The 21,659-nt window shown below is 43.7% G+C and overlaps 1 protein-coding gene across 2 annotated transcripts in view; it reads right to left on the bottom strand.

The window, feature by feature from the left end:
* Positions 1–20,587, bottom strand: part of LOC138286427 (P2X purinoceptor 1-like) — a 495,243-nt gene extending 474,656 nt beyond the window's left edge. For both annotated transcript variants that reach the window (XM_069226684.1, XM_069226685.1), the window contains exon 1: positions 20,195–20,587. In XM_069226684.1, coding sequence (XP_069082785.1) covers positions 20,195–20,415 — 221 coding nt within the window. In that variant the 5' untranslated portion in view covers positions 20,416–20,587. The remainder of the gene's footprint in view (positions 1–20,194) is intronic.
* Positions 20,588–21,659: the final 1,072 nt, after the last annotated feature.

Consider the following 21,659-nt stretch of genomic DNA (forward strand, 5'->3'; position numbering starts at 1 on the left):
CCCCTAGCACTGGTGCTAAATTTAGCTGCCAGAGCAGGCATCCTTGCACCAAAGTGCAAGGGTGTCTGCGTTGAAGGGAATGATTGTTTACGTGCAGGAAGGTGTCCTTTCCTGTACCTAGACAATCTACAATGGCTATTTGGCACTTCATAGAAGTAGCGAATCATCATTATTGAATGATTGTTTATGTGTAGGAAGGGATACCTTCCTGCACATGCACAATCATTCATGGTGTTTTGCTCTTTCTATGTGTGCTGCAGAAAGCAGCACACATTGAAAAAGCAAAAACAAGAAGAAATAAAAGTATTTCTCCTCATTGTGCCATGTTTGTGCCACCCCTGTGGTGGCAACGTTTTTGGCACTGCCTCAGATTTATGCTTCCTTATAACTCTGGGGCAGCGTCAAAAGCAATGGGTGTTGTGGTGGAACACCCACAGCAACACCCATTGCACGCCCCTCTGCCGCAGAAAACTGCGTCAAAGGGGCCCATATTTACAAGGCGGCATTAAGCCACAAAAAGTGGCTTAGAGCTGCCAGTGGCTTAGAGCTGCCATGTAAATAAGGAGCAGTGCACAGCGTCCCCAAAGTGTCACAAAAAGTGATACTCCGGTGGCGTAAGGGGCTTGTAAATATGCCCCAAAGTTTTGTTCAGAAGTCCGTGGCTAGGTTGTGTAGTCTTGATGCCTCTTTCATCCACCACCAGACACTTCCTGTTTCTTTATCTCATGCTTGCAGGTTCTTTTCATCCTTGCCTTTCTCCCTTTGCCACGGTTTTTCCATCTTTCTCTTCACCTTTTTACCAGTTGTGTGGGAACCAAACTGGATCTAAGTCTACTGAGGAAACAATAAGTCCTGGTCTCCAAAAAGGTTGGTGGATGGGCCCCACCTGCACCCACCAGCTCAAATTAAGCACTGCCTTCCAATGTTATGGGAGAAGTCACTGTCTGTACTCAAAGTGTCACATAACTTCCCTCTTGAGGGTCAACGGGGTAAATGGGTGACAGCAAAAGCTTGAGAGGTAAACCAGGCAAACTGATTGAACTCAAAGGCGACATCTTAACAACTAATCCCTGTTGGCAAGCTCACATTTTGGAAGCCAACTTCGTAACCATCTATGCATAAGGGCGAGAGGCTTACGTTTTTTCCCGGACCAGCTTGCACTGTACCTGCGGCCTTGCGTTTTAAAACGTTAACCGCAATTAATTTAAAGTGAAAAACGAAAATGAGTGGCACTGCCAGCTTCCTCCTGCCTGTGACAGGCCACAGGTGGTCCTGCACTATTCCTTGACTTTGCCTGGGCATGACTGAGGTGTGACACATAGTAGAGGGGATTTCGATAGGGCACAGGGTTCTCTCTCGAACCGAAGTCCCTCTCAGGTGCAGGCCTTCACCTGTGCCACTGTCAGCACTGGTGTTAGCGTCCCATGATAAAGTACGAAGTTCCTTCTTCCTTTGACCAGGTTTGATGCAGGGGCGTGTCAAGCCGTCTCCAGAGACTGCAGAACCGGTAGTTCCTCCCACGAGCAGGCCTTCTCGCGTGCCACTGTCAGCACTGGTGTTAGTGTCACGTAAAACACGAAGTTCCGGCTTCCTTTGAGCAGGTGTGATGCAGGGGCGTGTCACGACGTCTTCAGGGTCTGCAGCACCGGTAGTTCCTGTCAGGAGCATGCCTTCTCCCGTGTAATAATTAAATTAATTGATCTGTTGCTGTCAGGCAACAAGTCCCCTTTCTGTTCCCAGCAGAGAGACGGCGTAGGAAGCAGAGAGAGGTGGGTGGGGGCAGGTTAGGAGTGCAGGTCAAGCCATAGATAATTTTATATATGTAGTCTTGTTAATGTGTGTGTGTGTGTGTATATTCATATATAAAAAAAAAGACATGTACAGGCACACATTCACAAAGCTACGCAAAAAACGGGACAGGCCAGATATAAAAGTGAGAGTAAATTCTTTAGTCCTTCTTTTATGTCTGACCTGTCCCAGGTTTTGCTGCTCAAAATATGGTCACCCTATCTTAGATGCAAGCCATTCGATTTGTGTAATATTGCAATAGCGTCACGTACAGTGTAGCGGGAAGCCACAGTCTTCTCTGGCCTGGCTAAGGGATGTCCAGAGGGTGCTGGGTACTCTAGAACCAGTGGCCTTTCTCCAATGCAAGCTTTCTCCGTGCCCTCGGCAATACTGGTGTCCCGTGAGCGCCATGACCAGCGGAAAGCTACAGCCTCTTTTGATCTATTGCAAGGCAGTGAGCAGCTCCAGAGGGCATTAATGGCCTGTAATCCCTTCCAGTGTCATCTTAAGAATTTTTGGGGGTCTGGGCAAGACACATTTTGGGGGGCCCGGATTGGAATAACATTGAAATTTATTCTGCATTTCCTACTAATTTAAGCCTACAAACTTCCAAACCATGCCGAATTTTACATTAAACTTTCAGAAACTTTGTAGCTCAAAAATAATTGAAAAATGTCTTGCTCTGAGCCACAAAATCCTTAAGGGAGGCTGGTTTAGATAGTGAAATAGACATAGTAGACTGAGGTCAAATAGACAGATAGTTCACTTTCTAAGGGGGTCCCTTAAAAGGTGGGGGCCCTGGACAATTCCCCATTTTACCTCTGCCTTAAACATCTGTGAACCTTTCAGATGGAAGCCTTCTCCGGGGCCCTCGTCTGCATTGGGGTTGGCATTCAATGAAGAGGAAAGCTATGGCCTCCTTTGGCCTAGAGCAGGTCAGCACAGATGTTGGCATCTTGTACAGAGGCAAGCTGGGCCCTCTTTTGGCCTAGCAAACAGTAAATGGCATCTACAGTGGGCGTGGAGGACTTTGGAACCGCCCCTCTCAAATGCAGGCCTTCTCCTGTGCCCCTTTTAGCATTGATGTTGGTATCCTGGCAATAGGAAGCTGTGGCCTCATCTGGGTAAGCGTGGTGTGGTGGGTGTGATCAAAGGGCACTGGGAGACTCTGGAACCAATCATAACACTCATCCCTCTCCCATGCTCCTATTAGCACTGGTGTTGGCGTCCCTTTTCAGCATTAATGTGGAAACACCCCTTTTAGGTCTCACCTACCAGAAAGACCAAATGTAAATTTAAAGTGGGCTTTCACTGAACGTACAGTGGATTTTCAGCCTAGCCATTGCTTACTAATGGTTTGCTTTATTGTTCCAATCATTTGCTTGTTTCCTTTTTACTTGCTTACTTTCCTCTTCTTACATTTGTCTTTCTATTGGAGCATGGCAACTTCACGATCCTTTTCATTTGCTGACTTGTATTCGTCCTCTGCTCACATTTAGGGAACTTTTTTTTCATTCAGCACTCTATGAGAGTGTATGTGTTTTCTTGGCAATACGCGCTCCTAGGCTACCTTACCCAACCCCACCCCCAACCACCAGCTGGCTGTAAAAACACAGCAACAGGGACATTTTTGCTGGGATATGGCTGACGAGCAATCTTTAAGTTTTTTTTTGTTTTATCTCCTGAATACGACATGTTGCATGAAAACACAAGTTTTGTACCCCGAAGGCTTTTGTAACACTAGGGAAAGGGCCTTCTGCTGCACTCACGCAGCTGGCTGCCTGGGGTGTATTTAGCATCACAGTTCTGCTGGAGGCCCATAAATCTGTGTCATGGGCTATTATAGAGAACTAAGTGGCTGAATCCTGTGAAAAGTAAATTAGTCCTTGGCAAGCATATCCCTTTACTATCTGGCATATCTTGGTTTTTTTTTAAATTATGTTTAGAGTTTTCTGAGTGAAAGGTATTTTAAAATAAACCATGCCATTTATGATGAGTGAACCACCGAACTAAACATACAGTTTTGAGATACGTTTTTGCTTTTCCTCCAGTATTTTGAAATATTTTCCCTTTACTTTTTAAAAATAATTCTTTACAATCAAACATTACCAAAGCCAATAGCTCAGCATTGCTATGATAAAGGTGAGACCAGCTGGCTTTGCCAATGCTTCTTGTGTTTAGTGTCAGATGTTTGCAATATGAGTGGATGGTTTATCAACACGGGGCTTCTCCTTTAGGAAATGAATGAAAGCACAATCACTGACACTGGAACAGGTGAAATGGGTGGAATGAACAGGCATTGGGGGGCCGAGCTGACAGTCTAAGTGGTGCTTGTGCAAACAGGCTCTAAGTAGTACTAGGCGAACACCTCATCCATCGCCAGTTACACTATTATGTTATGTCATGGTAGAGGAATTGTAGAAGAGGTAACAAAATGGTATCCCACAATGATATCATTAGAGCCTGGGAGGATGAAGATATCTGCAGTGACAGAAGGTCTCCTAGAGAGCAATGCTAGAGCAAAAATGGTGGTGGTGGGGCCTTTTTAACCACAACTCCTGCGTTCCATTGGAATATTCAGATGGTCAGTGCTAACCCAGTGGACACTATCCTATTTGGGGAAGGTGTGTGTCTGCAAAATCCTGGAAGCTCACTGGTGCCGGGGGAAGGTATGTATCTGGAGGTGCCCTCCAGGCTGTGTAGTGGCTTGATCCAGCCATGGAGTGGCAGGAGGGCTTCGATGAGTGGATCGCATCATGGTAAAGAAATGGTCACGGAGGGGCAGGGACTATTTCAGTCCAACTTGAAAAGAAAGGGCTAATGTACCTACCAACCTAAGAATTGCATGAGAGGTACTTGAGGGCATGCCCCTACCACCCTGCCCCTAATTAAAAATAAATAAAAGCTTGCTTAGGCTGCCACGGACATTCTGGGGTGTTTTCATACACCTTAATGAACCTAACGTCCTGACGGCCTCCAAAAATGTGCTTGAAATCCACTCCGTTCAGGGGTTTCCAGCTCGCCTTCCCTGCCACAGTGTGATATCAACTCTTCACAGGGTGACCGTGTAAAGAAAGACAACATACTGTGACTCAAGGTGGCACCATGAGAGTTGGCAACTGTAAAATGATAAAGAAGGAGATGTGAGAGGGTGGCTTCCCAGGGAAGTGTTCATTGCAGATTGCATCGTGAATTACTCTCCTTAGATGAAAGAGTCTAGCGTCTGGCGAACTTGCAACTCAAGGCCCTCATCAGGGTAATTGGCTTCCTGAATAGGCAGAGAGAGCCTAGAAGAGGTGATGCAGGAGTACTTGATGAAGTAGCTTGTTCCCTCGGTGCACTCAGGAGCAGTGCTTTAAATGGAAAAATAAGTACAGGTACTCACCAAATTAGGCTGCTGGCTAGAGGCAGGTCCGGGGAAGTGGCTAGGGGGCGGAGCTGGGGTAAAATAAATTAATAGGATCCAGATTTTCTTGGTGTGCATGACATAGACATTCTGCTATCTTTAGAGTGTTCTTGTTGCACTTACATGCACAAAAGGGTACCTTTAATATTTATTATTTGTGCAGGTTGCCTCTGTACAAATGGCACATAAAGAGCATTTGAATGTGGGTACTTTATACAATTATGCCTAATTTGGGCAGTTTAATTTTGTTATGACTAATTCAAATTGACAATATTTAAATTTTGAAAATGTAAGACTAAGTTACACATTAGTGGAAATGCTTGTTTAGAGCTTGTTAAAGCTGCCTGCAGAGATGAGAGTGGAAAAGCCAAACTGGTTGTGCACTGCGACGCTGGAAGTTCAGATTGGGGACCACATGTGGACTGGTAGAGTCCCTCATTTGGTACTGCCCTCCTTTCCTATATCCTAGCTTACACCTTCCCATCCCTCCTTCTCCACCCATCCTAGATATCCCGCAATATACACTTGGTGAGTGATTAACTATTTGTTAAATACTGCTTTATAAGTCCATTTTTGGAACATTTAAGGGCAGATTGCAGTGCATGTTTCAGTTATGAAGGTGGTGTGTGCAGTTTAGTACTTTAATCCTTTTCGAAAAGACCAATAAAAGTCTTTGGAATCCTGTCATTGTTTTTTAACATAAAATCCGTAGAGAACAACATTATGTTATGGATTAATTGCACCACTACTATGAATTTCACTGGAGTCAAGATACACACATTTAGGATAAATGTATTTTCACTGATCTTTCTGCACGCAGCCATGAAAAGCACATATTTACACCAGTTCGAGGAGCAGGGGCGTGTTCACTTACTCTTCGAGAGAAGGGGCTACCCTTCCAAATTCTTGGTGGGAAGGACTTTGAGTAAAAAATCCTTTGCTGTTATGATATGCCATACTATGGCATCTTAGGCTGTGTTATGTATTGTTCTGTGATGTTATACTATGCTAAGTTATGCTATATGGCATTTTATTCTACATTATGTTACAGTTTTCTGTACCATTTTATGTTATGCTAAACTGCACTATCTTATGTTAGGTTCTCTGGCATATCATGCTACACTATGTTCCAATTAAGGCTCCTTTTTTCCCTTTTTACTGATTTTTACAGATAATTACATACAGAAAACGATCTGTTTCCTCTTTGTATTTATTTTTGAAAGCGGAAAAATACAGACATTTGTTCTTCTTCTAAGTGACTCCCCACACTGTCCCACACAAATTTCAGAACAGCTGCTCAATAGATAGACTCCATTCGATGTTAAAAACAGGATGAGATTCCCAAAATACAGGCATTTGTTAACACCCATTAGCGTATAATGCTAAAATGTACCTGTGGGTGTAGCATTTTGCTTAATTTGCTAAAGCGCAATAAGCATATCAAAGCATGAGTGCATGTTTATTGGTTAAATAAGTATGGAAATGTACCATTTTGTGACTCCATGTAGTCTCAAACCACAAAATAAATATGGATAAATACCAATAAAATGGCCCAAAAAAAATATGGATAAATACAGATGGAAATGTTAAAAAAAATCAATAACATAAAACCGGAAGCCCTAGTTACAATCTACTGTGGTATGCTCAGTTATGATAAGCAGAGCTATGTCATTTTCTGTGATGTTATGTTATGCTACCTTATGTTATATGCCATATTATGCTACTTTATGTTGCGCTATGCTGTGGCGTGCTATGTTAGCCTAGGCCGTGGTATGTAATGTTCTGTGATGTTATGCTATGATAAGTTATGTTATATGGTATATCATGCTAGGTTATGTGACACTATGCTGTGGCATGCTGTGTTATCCTACACAATGTTCTGTGATGTTATACTCTGCAAAGTTATGCTATATGCTATATAAGTTAAGTTATATGGCATAATGGGTTTGGCAATGTTACACTATGATGTGGCATGCTACGCAAAGCATGTAGTTTGGTGATATCTCCTAGCTCAGATTGTGAAGGAATCTATGTTCTTATGAAATCTCTAGGTGTTTAAAAAAAGCACTGGTGACACTCTTAATCACAGATCGATTTCGATTTTGAATCCTTTGGAACCAAAACAGACTAATCTCAAACACCCTTTTTCTTTTGAAAATGATTGGGAAATCAGTGACCATTCAGCATCAGGTACATGTAGAGAACAAGCATTTGCAATGCAATAGGTCTTGCATACTTCAAACAAGTTATTGTCCTCATTTGACAACAGTGCCCACAAGCAAAATCAAAAGAAATAATGAGAAAAAACCGGCAAAATAAAATAGCTTTACAAAATAAAACTTTGTGCCTGCTGGGCACGCTTTTGCCAGTCACAAGCCTTCTGTTTGTGAGGCACTCAATCATGTCGGGAGCAGCGGACGGGCACTAATTAAGTTGCATCAATTAGTGCTTGATCCCTGCTCCACACAGAAAAACTGAAATAATGCCAGTCGGGCCTTGATGAATTACTTGGCTGTAAAGAAGATTGCTGCGCAAACCAACGAATTGGTAAACAACAGGAGGGCACCAAACCCTCTACTGTACCCAACAGAATCTCACATACGAGATGCATGCGCTAGCGCATGCACTCACAGGCTCGACCCTAAAAAACATACACTGAGTGATTGGCAGGCAGGGTGCAGATCAAGCTTCCTGATGTGAAAATAACGCTATTCAACATCATAGAAAAAGGAGTCCCAGTGCTGCTGATGATTGAGATATGCTGTAGCCTCTGACAACCTCCGCCATACTATCCTTCTACCACTAGATTCCACAAAATGTGGGGGAGTTTTTTTTTGAAAAACCTATACTTGATTTCTTTCTATTCTTTCTGAACGCTATGTAGAGATAGAAATTAGTCACTAAAGGCCAGCTGCTTATCTGATGATATATAGGGTTCACAAGCATCATTTCTGCCCCCCTTTTCAGTAAAGTTCATATATAGCTATTGCATGATCAATTTTGTCAGATTAACGCAAATGACACAAACATCATATTTCTCGTCTAAGACCAAGATTTAGCTGACTAGAGTTTCCGGATGGAGCCAAACTAAGGGGTGGGAGGATGTTGCATATTTACTAAGGTTGTGCGTCAGAGTTGCATCACTTTTGTGGCACAGCCGCAACAAAAAAATCTTTTTTGCCATTTACTAAGCCATCAAATCAAATCAAATCAAATCATTAACATTTATAAAGCGCGCTACTCACCCGTGCGGGTCTCAAGGCGCTAGGGGGGAAAGGGGGGGTTATCGCTGCTCGAACAGCCAAGTCTTTAGGAGTCTCCGGAAAGCGGAGTGGTCCTGGGTGGTCCTGAGGCTGGTGGGGAGGGAGTTCCAGGTCTTGGCCGCCAGGAAGGAGAAAGATCTCCCACCCGCCGTGGAGCGGCGGGTGCGAGGGACGGCAGCAAGTGCGAGGCCAGCGGAGCGGAGGGGGCGGGTGGGGACGTAGAAGCTGAGGCGTCTGTTGAGGTATTCCGGTCCCTTGTTGTGGAGGGCTTTGTGTGCGTGGGTGAGAAGACGGAAGGTGATCCTTTTGCTGACTGGGAGCCAATGCAGGTGTCTCAGGTGGGCGGAGATGTGGCTGTTGCGGGGTACGTCGAGGATGAGGCGGGCCGAGGCGTTTTGGATGCGTTGCAGGCGGTTTTGGAGTTTGGCTGTGGTCCCGGCGTAGAGGGTGTTGCCGTAGTCCAGGCGGCTCGTGACGAGGGCGTGGGTCACGGTTTTTCTGGTGTCGGCGGGGATCCAGCGGAAGATCTTACGGAGCATGCGGAGAGTGAGGAAGCAGGCGGAGGACACGGCGTTGACTTGCTTGGTCATGGTGAGAAGAGGGTCTAAGATGAAGCCGAGGTTGCGGGCGTGGTCTGCGGGGGTCGGTGCGGTGCCGAGGGCCGTGGGCCCTGCAAAGTCACTTTAGATAGCTTGGGGTGATTTAGTAAATATAAAATAACACAAGGCAGCACACACTGCTGCCTTGTGTTACCTTGTGTTGGGAAGGTCCATGGATGGAGCATGGATGTTCCCATGCATCCACCCATGGACTTTGGTGCATTCCCAGATTTACAAAGAATTGAATGTATCAAAGTGCTATGCCTTCCCCATTGAGACGTAAGGAGGAGAAATATCTGTATTTCTCTTCATTATTTTCTCTTTCTATGCATGCTGGATTTTGCAGCACACATAGAAGAGGATTATACCTCTAAGCATTGTTTTTGTGGATGAAGATATACTTTCCTGCACAAAAACAATGTTGTCCACAATGCAGGCATCCATGCCCATGGTGCAAGGCTGCCTGTGTTGGTGCTAGGCAGCCTCAAGTGTACCAGAGCAGGGAGACAGCTGAAGAGAACAGTAGATATGGTGCTCGTCAGCTCTCTCCCAGTCACACAACACAGCAACCTGTCCAACTGCATTGCACTGTGTGAATTCGAAGTAAATATGCCCCTGGATGCCTGAGAACTGGTTGTGTCTCATCTTAGCAAAGACTGAAGCCCAGATATACCAATATTTTGCACAAAAGTTGCATCACTTTTTTGGCACAGCCCGACGCAAAGTCTGTTTTAGGATTTACAAAGCAACACAAATCCTGATTTACAGGGCTTTGTTATAAACAAGTAATGCAAGGTAGTGCATGATTCTGCCTTGCATTCTCTTGCATCACGCAACTATTACATGGGTGGTACCTAGATGTTGCTGTGCGTGCACCAAATTATTTTGACACAAACCCATAATTACAAAGAATTGTAAACATAAGTTTGATGCTCCTACCTGAGGCTGGCATAAGGAAAAGATCTTTATTTTGCCTCTTTTTTTTTTTTACATGTGTGCTGCTTCCTTTCTGAACAAAACTACCCTGACCAGAACTCAGGCCCCATTACAATATGACACAAGGTTCCCTGCATTGGTGCTCGGCAGTCACAAGTGTGCTAGCACTAGGAAAGAGTGGAACTGTACAATATCTTTGAAAATATGGCGCAAGTCTGCTCTCTCCCTTTCAGTCCTTGAAAATATGATGCAGGTCTGCTCTCTCCCCCTTTCAGGCTATGTAGCACAGAACGTCACTTGCTGCGCTTTTGTAATTTATTTCCCTTACAGTAGGTTTCACCAAATTCTCATTAAAAAATAAAGTTAAGGACCTTGGTGACCCTTGATGTTCTGTCAGGCACATGGCGTCAGTGGATGCCAGCTCAATGCCATAGTCGTAGCATCTCATTACCACTCGAAAGTGTCATGTTCCTAGTGGAGACCGGGACGAAATTTAAAGGAGCCAACCAGTGTACAGAAATAAACAGTTTTCTTTGCCTGGTCCTCCCTCTTTAGAATCAGCAACAATACAAGTTCCAGAACGTTGTTTTGTTTGATGATGTGAGCTGGGGGTTGAGATCTGTTGTAATTTAATTCACCACATGGTCTCTTTAACACCATTGCAGCAGCAGATTAAGCAATTTATGAAGATGTCCGAGATTTTCTTCAACACAGGTTTATTGCATGAACCCTCACAGGAACCCACTTTCTAGAGGTCATCAGTTGATTGTTACCAAAAATATAAACATATGTTTTGAGGGACATGTGTCCGACCCAAAAACGCGAGCAACTATTGGAAAGACTGGCCTGACCAGCCAGGTTAAACCAGTACTTAATTTGTAAATAAAAAGGCGCCGGTGCTCAAAGCCCTTATCTTAAACACGCGGCTGCTGCAATTAAATGTGCGAACACGGAATACTGAGGCAGCGTAATCCTGAACCCATCTCGGGCCACATCAATCTATTTACAGCCACTCCCTGCCCCTTCAGTTCACTCTTGCACTTTTCTACTTTTTCTCTTTGTGACGCTTTTTCGGTTTTCTCTTCATCCGTCTTTCCCAAATGTGTCTTTTGCTCGCAGCAAATGGTTGAGACAGACGACTAAGTGGCGGCCCTCAAATATAAGGGCCGGTGCTCAGCACCGGAAACAACAAGCACAAATTAAGCACTGGGTTAAACTAAGCAAATACGTGCATTAATCAAGCTAGAGAAGATCAGGATTTTCTGTGCATTCTCAAATTTTTGCAAGCAGTCCTTGGTTGTCTCCACGGTTTCAGATGCAACAAAAATAAAAACATTATGATTATTATCGTAGGTTATGTTATGTAATGTAAAACTGTGATAGATAATATCACACAGTTTTCATGGCTTGAAGCTGTGTTTGCCCTTCATATACCTTATCATAGAGCCAGGTTTGCCGAGCATTACTGGTTGAAAGGGTTATACTGTCAGCAGGCTGGCAGCATGCTCTTCTGTAAGTCTGAGCATGTGTTGAGTGTAGTCCTAGTGGTGTGCCAGGAGGTGAAGTCAGTACTTAATTTGTAAGACAATTAGTGTAGGGTTCCAAAGATTTCTTAAGAGCCCGCTGTTGGTGCTGCCACATGCCAGATTGCCAGATACCAAGGGTACCCGGCCTTCATGCCACCTCTTGCCATTCCTTCCCCCTCCCTAAACGCCTTGTCTCTCTATCTCACTTTCGCAGGGTTTTTTGCACCCCTGTGCGCTCCCTTTGTCAGTGTTCCCTACATTTCTGTTTCTCGTCCTTTCCCTCTTTTCTCCCTTTCTCTTTCTTGCTCTGGGTAGAAGTCTGATTTTATTTCAATTACTTTTTATTTACTTTGGGTAAAAGTAAAGTTTTGCCGCATTTACAACTTCATGCATGCAATGCATGATTTAGTTATTCAATGGCCATAACCTTTGCCTTGTCAAACCATTTTTGCAAGCTGAAATAAATTGTCAAACAATATAGGAAATCAAAGTAAACACACCAGCTCACGTCATAATAAATAGCATCACCAAGACATACATGAGCATTACTGGGTATTCATCAAGCTCACAAGCCACTCAGGTCTGAAGTAAATCAGAAGTCAGTCCACAATGAATAGTCATGTCTGAGCAATGGATAACTCCCCAGGCATAACCTTAATGGAGACCTTTCGTCCATTTTGGCCTCTATTGCTAATAGGATAACGTCGCATTGTTCACGTGAAATACTGATGGCTATCACTCCCTGTAGGGACTCATTGGTTGTTATCTCAGCTCTGGCCCATTCAGTGCATCCAGCAGCCAGCCATGCCTGTACCTGTGAGGCATCAGCGCCTTCCGTGGCATGACTATTCTTCTCCTGGCAAGAACCAGTGCCAGAACGGTAAATTTACAGGGGCTGTCTATTCTCCTTCGACTTATGCACCTGGCCTAGCATATAGACGTCAGGCTTATGGTCCTGTCTTTTGCCATGAATTTAGGGAGGGTTGCCTGCACCTGCGTCCAGAGCTGTCTAACTGAAGCATATTCCCAAACCATATGATAAACATTTGACTTTGGAACCTTGATATCTAAGATATTTAGCCATGCATACATCTTAGTGATCTTTGCAGGTGACAAATTAGTCAAATGCAAATAGAGACGTTGTGTAAATTTTAATTTCTGATTCCTATGATCAGCTTTTGTATATACTAATATTAGAGATAGTTCATTCTCTAAGAAATCATCATTGAGCCTCTTTTCTCATTTTAACTTTGCTGCCCTAATATCAGCGTAAAAGGTTGGTGCTACTGCTATTTTTAAAGCTACTCTATTCGGCATAAGTGGGCCAAAATGCACTCCATTATGAAATGATTGCTGTATTTGACCTTGCTTGGCAAAACACTTTCTCAGTTTCAGGAAAAAGAGTTATCCTGTTCTCAGAAATGTTAATATTAATGTATAAATAGACTGGTGGCTAGAATGTTCACTAATATTATGTTATCTGTGTTCAATGGAAATAGTGTTTGTGGAATCTTACATCTAGAGAGGCTTTGTATGCTTTCTGCAAAACCACTAACAGGGATTCTCTGGTGAGTGCAGATAATCCTCGTAGGCTTCTCTGTATAGCTGTGGCAGCCTCAGAACAATCTGTTTCAAAAGTGGCATAAAATGAATGTGGCAACCCATCTAAGACAGGTATTTTACAGTTTGCTAGTTGATCTATAAGATCTTTTATTTCTTCCACTGAAATCAAGCTATTCAGTGTTGCAGACTGTTAGCCTCTTCACATGAATGGTATCAGCATACTCTTTAACTATATTCTTGGCAATCGGAGGATGGGCAGAATATAACCTTGGATGGCATTGGGTTAGTACAGAATTTACCTCTGCCTGAAATGTCAATATTCCGCCCATATTGGTGCAGATTGGACACATGGGTCCCCTATGCTCTTCCGCCCTCAGTAACCAGGCCAGTAGTCTCTCTGCCCCCATCATTATGCTGTCTGGTTACATATTTCCTGTAGTTAACTAATTTCAGCCCATCTGCTATGGTGAAGTACTTTTTTAACCTCTTTGAGCTCAGTTAGGCATTGCTGGTCTGCAGACATGTTAGCCTCTAGCTCATGCCTGTGCCACTGAAATGACACGTCCTGTAGTGCGTTCACCTTTGTTTGCTATAAAAGGCACTGAACGAAGTGCCCTACCACATTCTAGTGTCAGCAGAAGTGGATTCTGGTCTGACTCCATGCAGCCGACATTCCCCATTTGGAACATTCCTTTCAATGACCGCCATTCTTCCACACACAAGGAACAAGTCCAATCTGGTACACAAGCTATACGCCATCAACTAAAAGAGTACTCACAATCCTCTGAATGCAGTTTGCCAAAGTCAGACCCATGTTTGAAATTTATGTGGAAGTGTTCTGCAATGAGTTCCGCACAATATTGGCGTAGATCTATCATCAACACAGTGGAGGACCAAGTTAGGACCAAGTTGTAGCCCCCTCCACAGATACTTACCCTATCATAATATTTCATCAATAGTGGGGGGCAATGTCTCAAGGGCCTGTATCTTATTTGTGTAGGGGACAGATATATTGACTGTAGTTCATGGCTCATTCTCTAGGGTGCAGTGTAATATTGTGTACCGGCCTTCATCATCTATGTGTGTCTCATAAGGAATTCATGAAGCTAGCCAAACCAGGGACCCCTGTGAGAAAGCTGAGTAAGTTCTGTCCACACGTGGACCTCACTATTGATGTTGTAATTTGTCTATTTCAACTCTTGTAAAGTTAGTTTCTTGCAACCAAATGATTTGTGCTTCCTTTCCTAAGCTTTGGGAAAGAGTAAATTGTATATCTTTCACTGGACTGGCTAGCACCCTCATGTTCCATGTACTCTAATTGTATTTATTGTGCATATGATTATGTAGTGGAATTTCACACTATGAAACCCCTCCCTCTGCTGAGGTGAATTTTGAGTGATGGGGCCTCTAAAGTATACAGGGCTGTTGGGCAAATAGCCCACCAGTCTGCCCCTCAACCCTTGCAACACAAGTGCATATACTCCAACTCTAAAGAGAACATACATCCTGTGGGACAATAAATCACATTGTTTATTGCACTGACCGCACTGTGCACAAAAACGCTTGCACAGAAGGCACACCATATATTCACCATCAGATATCCACATTCACACACTACCTCAAATAAGGTGTCATGCTCTTACACACTTGTTTTACTTAATCATGCAATTTAACTTGAATATGTGTACACCCTGACAATGCTTCACACACTGCACACTTCTTCCCCTTTACACCTGTGCATTCTTACACACTTTGGCCAAACACTGTCCTGTGCAACCAGTTCACTGAGATCTGCTATTGCTTCTATATTTTATGATAATTATAGTATCTTAAAGTTGCCGTGAGGCTGCCAAAAAGGATAATCATAGAGCTATGTCAAAAGACTGAATACATCCAAAGTAGTTACTTTCCGAGCTGCCAGCCAAATAGTACATCATTTCTGCTATTTACCAAGTGCGCAGCAAAATAGTACATAATCTCCACTGTGCCTGCCATAAAGAAAATAGGAACTCCAGGCAATGGCAGGGGGGTGGACATCTTGTAATGGAGATGCAGCATGTCTGAAGCATTTGAAAGTAAGTGCATATATTCAAATCTATAATAGTTTGTACAAAGTACATGAAGGTATGTTACATGGTGTTGTGTTGTGTCAATTTCCATGGTGTAATATATCACCTGATGGGAAGCCAGGCACTGCTAATCTGTTTATTGATGAGAAAAGAGTAAACCTAATCTCGAATAAAGACATTTATGTTATTTTAATATTCAAATAAGAAATGTAGGAATCAACTTCAGCTGCAGCAGCATCAGATATATAGCACACAGATATTGTATGCTGCTGCCTAGTAGTACTTGGCTGGGTGCAAATTAAAATGACTATGTTTTAAAGCATGTTACATGAATAAATTATTCACTCATGAGAATACTATGGCCCTCATTATGACCTGTAGCCGCCCGCCAAGATCTGACCGCCGGGCAGCCGCCAATATGGGCGCACTCCCGCCGCGGTCATTATGAGATTCCTGCTGGGCCGGCAGGCGGAAACCGGGTTTCCGCCCGCCAGCCCAGCGGGGATCTCGGCTGCAACACAGGAGCCGGCTCCAAATGGAGCTGACGGTGTTGCGGCCATGCGACGGGTGCAGTTGCACCCGTCGTTCTTTTCACTGTCTGCATAGCAGACAGTGAAAAGCTGCATGGGGCCCTGTCAGGGGGCCCCACAACTCCCCGTACCACCAGCCTTTTCCTGGTGGTTCAAACCACCAGGAAAAGGCTGGGGGTCGGGGACTCGTAATCCCCTGGGCAGCACTGCAAGCAGCGCTGCCCAGGCAGATTATCACCGCCGGGGCACATGTGGCGGGAAACCGCCAGCCCCGGCGTTGCGACCGCGGCGCTTCCGCCGCGGTCAAAATACCCAGGATTGCACCGCCAGCCTGTTGGCGGTGCAATCGCCAAAACAGCCCTGGCGGTCTTTGACCGCCAGGGTTGTAATGACCCCCTAAGTGTTTATTAATGTTCATGATCCTCCTTTTTGGGAGCTTCTTATGGATTTGTACTGGTTCATGCTTCTTTTTAAGGAGGAGTGCGCTTGCTTAGTATTTCAGCCTTAGCAACACAGCAGCACTGGACAAGCAGCAGCAAACAGTGGTGGCCAGAAGGACTAGGACCATTTGTACAGCTACTAGCCAAGTTATGCATATCATCTGCTATTCAGTGTTCCAACAGTTGAATAATGAGCAATAGCAAGCCCACTGGCCAAACAGTACAGTGGCCTGCAATTCAGCCAGCAGCCAGGTAAATATAGAATCTATTTTGCTATTTTCCAGGATACCGACGAAATAATATACACTTTCTGCTATTCTGTCAGGAAAATAATAACAATAATAAGTATCATGTTAATTCAGTTTATTTGCTATTCGCATGTCTTCTGGAATTTTTTTACATAATATCTACTTTTTTGCCAGCAGCTGAGAAATGAGTGACATTTCCATGGATGTCGATTCACCAAAACACGACCTTTGAACTATGGATCACACCACAGGAAGTGACATCACATGATCATAGATCTTATGACATCACAGGAAGTGATATCACATAACCTTAGGCTTGTTCTTAGTATGTGGAGTCACTGTGTGCTCATCTGGCGCTAAAGGAGGTGAAGTGCTATACTAACTTTCAAGTCACACTCATTTCAGAGGTATGACCTCATTTTGCTGACACTTTACCCTAAACTTTAATAATAAAAAATTGGTTTCTAGTTGTGACCCTCATATAGTGAGCACTCAGTCCAATACGTTTCAGTATTAAGTTTGAATAGGAATAATAATTTAATATCAGAGGAACCTTCTTTGTGCCCGCTTATAAAAATGCACAAGGCAATACTGCAAGTTCTTGGTATATTGTCTAGATTTAAAAACTGCAATGCACTAAAAAACATGATAGTCAATACCATACAGTATGTTGTGTGCTTGATACATTTCAGTGATCAGTTATTTTAAACTGGGCAACATAGTTTGTTTCATAACAGACCAAAGTGCTGCAACGATATTCCTCTTAACATGGTCATTGTCTAAATCCAAATGTATGATGCAATTCCCAATGCATCACATACTAGCTTATTATGCTACTGTGGCCCTCCAGAAAAATGGATGCACTGCATTTCATTATTGACTTACACATTCATCAACATCTGAATGAAAACTATAATTGAAACATACAAAATCAAATATTTGAATAATGCCCAATAAAAGGTGCACCATGGTGTGATCAGACCTACGAGGAAGTGTGGGTGTACCCTTTGAGCAGCAGTGGTCTCAGCACTTTCATCTCTACCCCAATTCAGGAAGGACCATAAAACCTGGCTCTTCAACTGAAGCTTAGAGGAGAAACCCCCTTAGCGCCTTGAGACCCTTAAGGGTGAGTAGTTGCGCTTTATAAACCCTGATTTAAATTGTTTTTTATTTGATATAAACATGCAGTGCTTTGCTGATTTAATACAGGACAACACTTACAAGGGAACAGGAGAGCTGCTCCAGCTATCCTTCCAGGTAAGTTCTTATCATAAGGCACACCATTTACTTGCCTTATACATATGTTGAAGCCACCACGCTTCTGCACCTGCAACACTGACACTCTTCACCAGCCAACTCTCCCAGGACACTCTTCACCAGCCAACTCTCCCAGGATCTGAAGCAGATTTATTCTCTGTCAGACCTCGAAAACAGGAGGTATTCACAAAAGGAGAGAAAGTGAAACTAATTCGTTCTGTGGATCGTATGTTTGTTTAGGTTAAGCACAATCTCAAACTGCACACTGGTACAGGTAGGTTACTATTTCACAGTGCTTCTTAGTGGGCCCAAAACGTACAGCCCAGAGTTTGGGTCCAGTGCTGAATGGGCTGACCAAGAAAGGTCTTCCTCATCAGCCCCTTCACCACTGGACCCAGAATCTGAGGTGAGTTTCTCCTAGCCCAATAGTCGCTGCTGGAGTTCTGCTACTTTTTTTTTTTTTCGTATTTAAACTGCAGTTAATACTGAAAGCTAAATGAGTGTTTAAAGTGCCCCTGTCCAATCTGCCCTTTCCTTCTTGTGATGGACACAGAGTTCCTTCCTGTGCCTTCTCAGGCCCCTTCAGCAGAAAAGGAGGCTTCTTGAGAGGGCTAGTACCTAGTAGAGAGAGAAACATGAACGGCAAAAACTAGTCTCAGCTCTTAAAGAGCTGTATTTGTTCTATCTTCTTGGTTGATCTGTAATGCAAGGAAAATGCTAGGGGTAGCAATTCTTGACTGCTGGCCATATAGTACATAACCTCTGCTATATAGCCAGTGGCCAAGCGAATAGTGATGCTTTGTTTTCAGGTTGAGCACGCAAGTCTTGTAGGCCTTTAACCACGCCCACCGCATGCCCATCACTTTCACTCATTCATGGGCTTGCCTTTCAAAAATCCTTTGCTATCATTGGTAAATGCTTTACGTTTGTCCCTCCTGGGGGACGTTTTGTTACCGCCTTGCAGACTGACCCTGTTACATGGATAACTGCATGATTGCTGATACGTTTGACTGTGAGTGAACTTCTTTTTCTTTTATGTCTCTCCTTCGTGTTCATGCTCCTGGCGGCCATGTCACTTTGAATCGGCCGCTCATGTCAACTGTTTTACCTTTCATTTTCAATTTAAGTGGCAAGAAAAGTCCAGTTAGGAATTTACAACCCTATTAGCTCTAACTGGAGCAAACCCGAGACCCATTGCATTACAAATGGTTGTTATATGCAAGGCTGCTAGCCAGACAGGGTAGAATCTGTACTATTTAGCCAGTGGCCAGGTAAACAATGACATTTTTATCCTAGTTGCAGGGCTGCCGGCCAAACTGTAAAGAATCCTAATTATTTAGCCATGCAGCCGGATAAACGGCAAAGTATGTCTGCTATTTTCGAAGCCTTTGGCCAAATAGTGAAACATTTTTACTGTTTAGCCAGCAGCCAAGGATATAGCCGATAAAACTCACTATTGATCTGGTGGCCAGCTAAATAGCCGTTATCGAATAAATAACTGACTCTCACACTTTTTAGGTGGCAACACTATAGGTTTTGCTACATCTTATCTTTTCTGCAAAATACGTATTGGTATTGGAATGTACGTTGTGAACTTCTATATAGGAAAAATTGTAAACTCTATATGGAAGAATAATGCAATAAAAGCTAACTGCAGCTGGTCACATAGCAGGAAGGCTGACACTGGAGGCAGTATTTAATTTGTAAAATAATAAGTACTGGGTCCCAATTTTTCTCAGAAGTCTGAGGCTGTCACTTCTGAGTGATGGGGTGGGCTGAGACCATGGGTGTACAGCCTTGATTTCAACCCATGTCTGTTTCATCCAATAATATTGCTCCCTGCCTCTTTACATTTCTCTCCCTCATAGGTTCTTTATTATTCCAGCTTTATCTATTCCTTGCTATTTCTCCGTCTACCTCTTTCTTCCTCTCTTCCCTTTTGCTCTTGGTCAAAACCTGATAGATACAAATAAGTCCTGGTCCCTAAACAAGGGTGCCAGTGGGCCCCACCTGAAAGCACAGGATCAAAATGAGCCCTGACTGAAAGGGGTCAGCCAACAAGTGCTGCTCCCCGGCCAAGCGTACTTGAGTCTATCTACCACTTTTTTCTCTCAAGGGTCGCAGCCACTCTTTATCTTTCTTTTGGCTTGTTTACATCCCATACTGGAATAGGACTATGATTCTTACACAATGCAGCCACGTGGTGGGGTCTCCCTCTCTTACAAGCAAGGCAACAAAAAGTAGAAGCTAAATGGATGAAAACAAGTCCTGGTTAAATTTGCTTTTCCTGGATGAGTGTGGGATAAAATTGTACCTCATTGCTGACTACCCAGCCATAAAAACCCAACTGGTGTTCCAATAAGTCTGAGGCAAATTATTTTTCCTTATCAAGGCTATGTGGCTTCAGTCTTTCATCATCAACAGATATTTATATTCTGCATACAAACACTGAGAGGTTTGAGGTAGCAAGAAACTCTCTATTAACGCCCTCCTCAGCCCCTCCTTATCCGAGTCTGCTAGGCCTGCAGGCAGCTCATTCACATGATACACCAGGCTGACACTTACTTACCCCACGAAGTAGGCAATAATGACCAGCTGGAAGAGGCGGTAAGAGATGCCGAGCATCTTACTCTGGACCACAACTACTCGCTCGGTTTCATATTCACTGAAGAAATCGAACATCTCTGCCCGGATGTGGTGCTTCGTGGTGAGGCGGCTCAGAGGTCCGCAGGGAAAAGGTGAGCAGGACGTGCTGGCATGATCGGGCTCGTCAGTCAGTGATCCGTACATGTCTTGGCACCAGATTTTGCTTTGAGGAATCCCTTGAATTCACGTGTGTGTCCCGAGAGGGTGGATGAAAGGCTGCGCCAGTGTTAACGCTCTTCAGCAGTATTTGCCCTTTGGTCTCCTTTGACCTTACACCGTCCGGTGAGTGTGAGCTTGATGGGTGCACTCCCTCGCCGCCGCAGGCCTGTTAGATCACTGATCAGCATAATGAGAAGGCAACCAGCAAAAACCACGCCTACACGAAAAGAAAGCTACATTGTTTGAATGCCTTTCCTGAAAGAATTTGCATTTTGCTGTAGAAATGTCTGACGCAAATATTTGAATTTAGGAATGACTGGCAAGAGGTGATTGTTTGTTAGGTCTGTTGCACCAGTTAAATGACCCCTTGTGTATGTCTCAGTCCTGGATTATTTTATTTTTTATTTTTATTTAATGCGTTTTTATATAGCGCAGACTTTACCCGAAGGTGTCAGAGCGCTTCACAATAGGCAAAGTAAAGATACAAGAGGAGAGGAATTACAATTGAGCCTGTTACAAACGCAAACGTTACATTACATGAGGCAATACGAAAGGAAAAAGTGACGTGTGCAGGTTACAAGAGCAAATAAAGTACGAGTAGAGGTAAACAAAAAAAAATTGCAATAAATGGAAGACACTCAAAACACTAAAACAATAGTTACGTTACATGAGGCAGTGGTGGCCGTTGTGCATGTATCAAAAGCAAACAAGATATAAGAGGTAGCAAATGATACGTTGTAAAAGGAAAGGTGCCGTGTGCAAGATACAAAAGAGTACAAAATACAGGTAGAGGTATAAAACTGCACTAAATGGCATACACTCAAAACACAAAAACACCCTGGAAAGGCACTTCTATAGGCATGGAGAACAGAATTTCCTATAATGGAAGGACTTCCTTCAGAAAATAGAGGGCTTGAATTAAATTTGGAAGTGTCTTTGAAGGAGGAGAGCTTTGAGGTCAGTTTTGAAGGCCTGGGAAGAGGTGGTGGTCCGAAGCTGAGGCGGAAGTGAGTTCCAGATTCTCACCGCGTTGCCTGAAAAGGATTGGGCCATCGATCTTTCCTTCTTGAAAATGGGAGGTTCAAGCAATAACTTTTCTGTATTACGTGATGGTCTGGAGCCCCCAGAGAGTTTCAGTTTATTCACCAGGTAGCGAGGGGAGGAGGAGTGCAAGGCTTTGTGGGTGATACATGCAGTTTTGTAGATAGATCTTGCCTCTATGGGAAGCC

Source organism: Pleurodeles waltl, chromosome 3_2 (genome assembly GCF_031143425.1).
Source record: "Pleurodeles waltl isolate 20211129_DDA chromosome 3_2, aPleWal1.hap1.20221129, whole genome shotgun sequence".
Classification (NCBI taxonomy): domain Eukaryota; kingdom Metazoa; phylum Chordata; class Amphibia; order Caudata; family Salamandridae; genus Pleurodeles; species Pleurodeles waltl.